This window comes from Saccostrea cucullata, unplaced genomic scaffold (assembly GCF_032062105.1).
Source record: "Saccostrea cucullata isolate Sc308-1 unplaced genomic scaffold, CSIRO_AGI_Scuc_v1 ctg12928, whole genome shotgun sequence".
In the NCBI taxonomy this organism is placed as follows: domain Eukaryota; kingdom Metazoa; phylum Mollusca; class Bivalvia; order Ostreida; family Ostreidae; genus Saccostrea; species Saccostrea cuccullata.
The window spans coordinates 38,562-40,158 of record NW_026929799.1 but is presented as its reverse complement, the minus strand read 5'-3'; the positions used below and the strand labels follow the sequence as shown (position 1 = coordinate 40,158).

At 36.3% G+C, this 1,597-nt stretch overlaps 1 protein-coding gene across 1 annotated transcript; it reads right to left on the bottom strand.

Moving 5' to 3' along the window:
* Nucleotides 1-10: 10 nt before the first annotated feature.
* LOC134282215 (nuclear apoptosis-inducing factor 1-like) lies at nt 11-861 on the bottom strand (the record flags this gene model as incomplete). The annotated part of the gene is made up of 2 exons (XM_062764647.1): nt 478-861; nt 11-179 (listed from the first exon to the last, which is right to left on the bottom strand). Coding segments are annotated over exons 1-2 (330 nt in total), but the record flags the coding sequence as incomplete, so codon positions are not given.
* Nucleotides 862-1,597: the final 736 nt, after the last annotated feature.

The window sequence follows — 1,597 nt, the reverse complement described above, 5'->3', positions numbered from 1 at the left end:
ATAAACAAACTTTCTCCTCCCATGGCTTGAACGCCCCAAGCTCCATGGGCCCTCCTCCTGTCTGTCTCATGCTCTTCCTCCTCTGTGATTCCTTTTTTTTCACGGCTGATTGTAGGTCTTGCCACTTTTTTCTGACATCCCCAACCTCCCTTCTGCACTGTAGACTTACTGCATTCACTCTATATGTATACGCATACATGTGCCTTTCAATAATTAATATAAACAGGGACCCTGATATAATCTTTAAAAAAGTACATTGATTAATAAAGAAAAAAGTATGGCAGAAATCAGCGTCAACTAATAAATGAACATCATTGTTTCCGTGCAATATTATGATAAAAACCCACATCAGCTTTCATACCCGTGTTGATAGTTGCTAAATAATCTACTTATCAGCTGATTTTCAATCTACGAAATCTTGGTTTACTTCAATTTAAGTTTAAAATATTTATCATGAGTGAAAATTGCATTTGATACTTCTCTGTGACGGTTTCCCACGCCGCCGTCTTCATATTGTTGGTCAGAGAAGGGGAAAACTTCCCGTACAACACTTTGTAGTTGGTGGACACAGCGTCCACCAACACCTCCACCTCCAAATCCGTAAAATTTGCTTTCCTAGGCTTCTTTCCCTCATCCATTCTTCTCTTTTCGCAGACGACCGAAATAAAATTTTGGCGCACTGTAAAGTGAAACTACCGAAAGCGCATGCGTACGTACAGTCGTACATTTAAGAATTCGTTAACTTACGTCAACGTCTACGAGTGGCTTTGTAAATACCAAAATACGAATTCGTATCTTCAATCTTACGTCAGTCGTAACTTCTACGTTTACGTCTACGTCTAAGAACTTTAGTAAATATGCGAACTGCAAAGACTCTCATGACGTCATGACGTCATAGTTAGCGTTACCAAGCAAAACAATCAGTTCAATTTATGTACACCTGAAGAAGGATTATGAAATCCAGAAAGCGCTTGTGTTAACGTAGGTCGCGGGTTTGCTGACGTCATTAAAACTGGGTACCCAATTTATATGATTTGGGCGACTTTCTTGTGCACATCTGATTATGACGTCACGGTGAGAAAGGGAAAAAATCAGTGCATTATCTAGCTATAACTTTTGTAAAAATGGGTAGTTTAGTGTAACAATATTCATAGAACATGCTGAAGTTATAAAAAATAATGAAGGCTTATTTTGATTCCAATGACCAACACTGAAAGTGTTAGAAAGCGTTTCATTATGTGTTATTAATCGCATCTTCTCGGGTCTATTCTGAGAGCACTTGTACTTGTTTCGAAATAAATTTTAACCCTTGTATCATGTATAATTCATAAATATTAAATACATGTATTAAATGTGTATAATTATAAAACAGATTATCTAACTCCGAATTACACTCGATACCCCCTCCTCAGGAAAAACACTCATTTTAGTCACAGGCACCTGACGTTACTTATTTTTCTTTTAATAAAAAAAAATATACACATACCTAATAATAAACGTTTATTATTAGGTATATGTGTATTTTTTTTCTTATTAAAAGAAAAATAAGTAACGTCAGGTGCCTGTGATTTTAGTGTACACTTTCAGTGGAAATGCA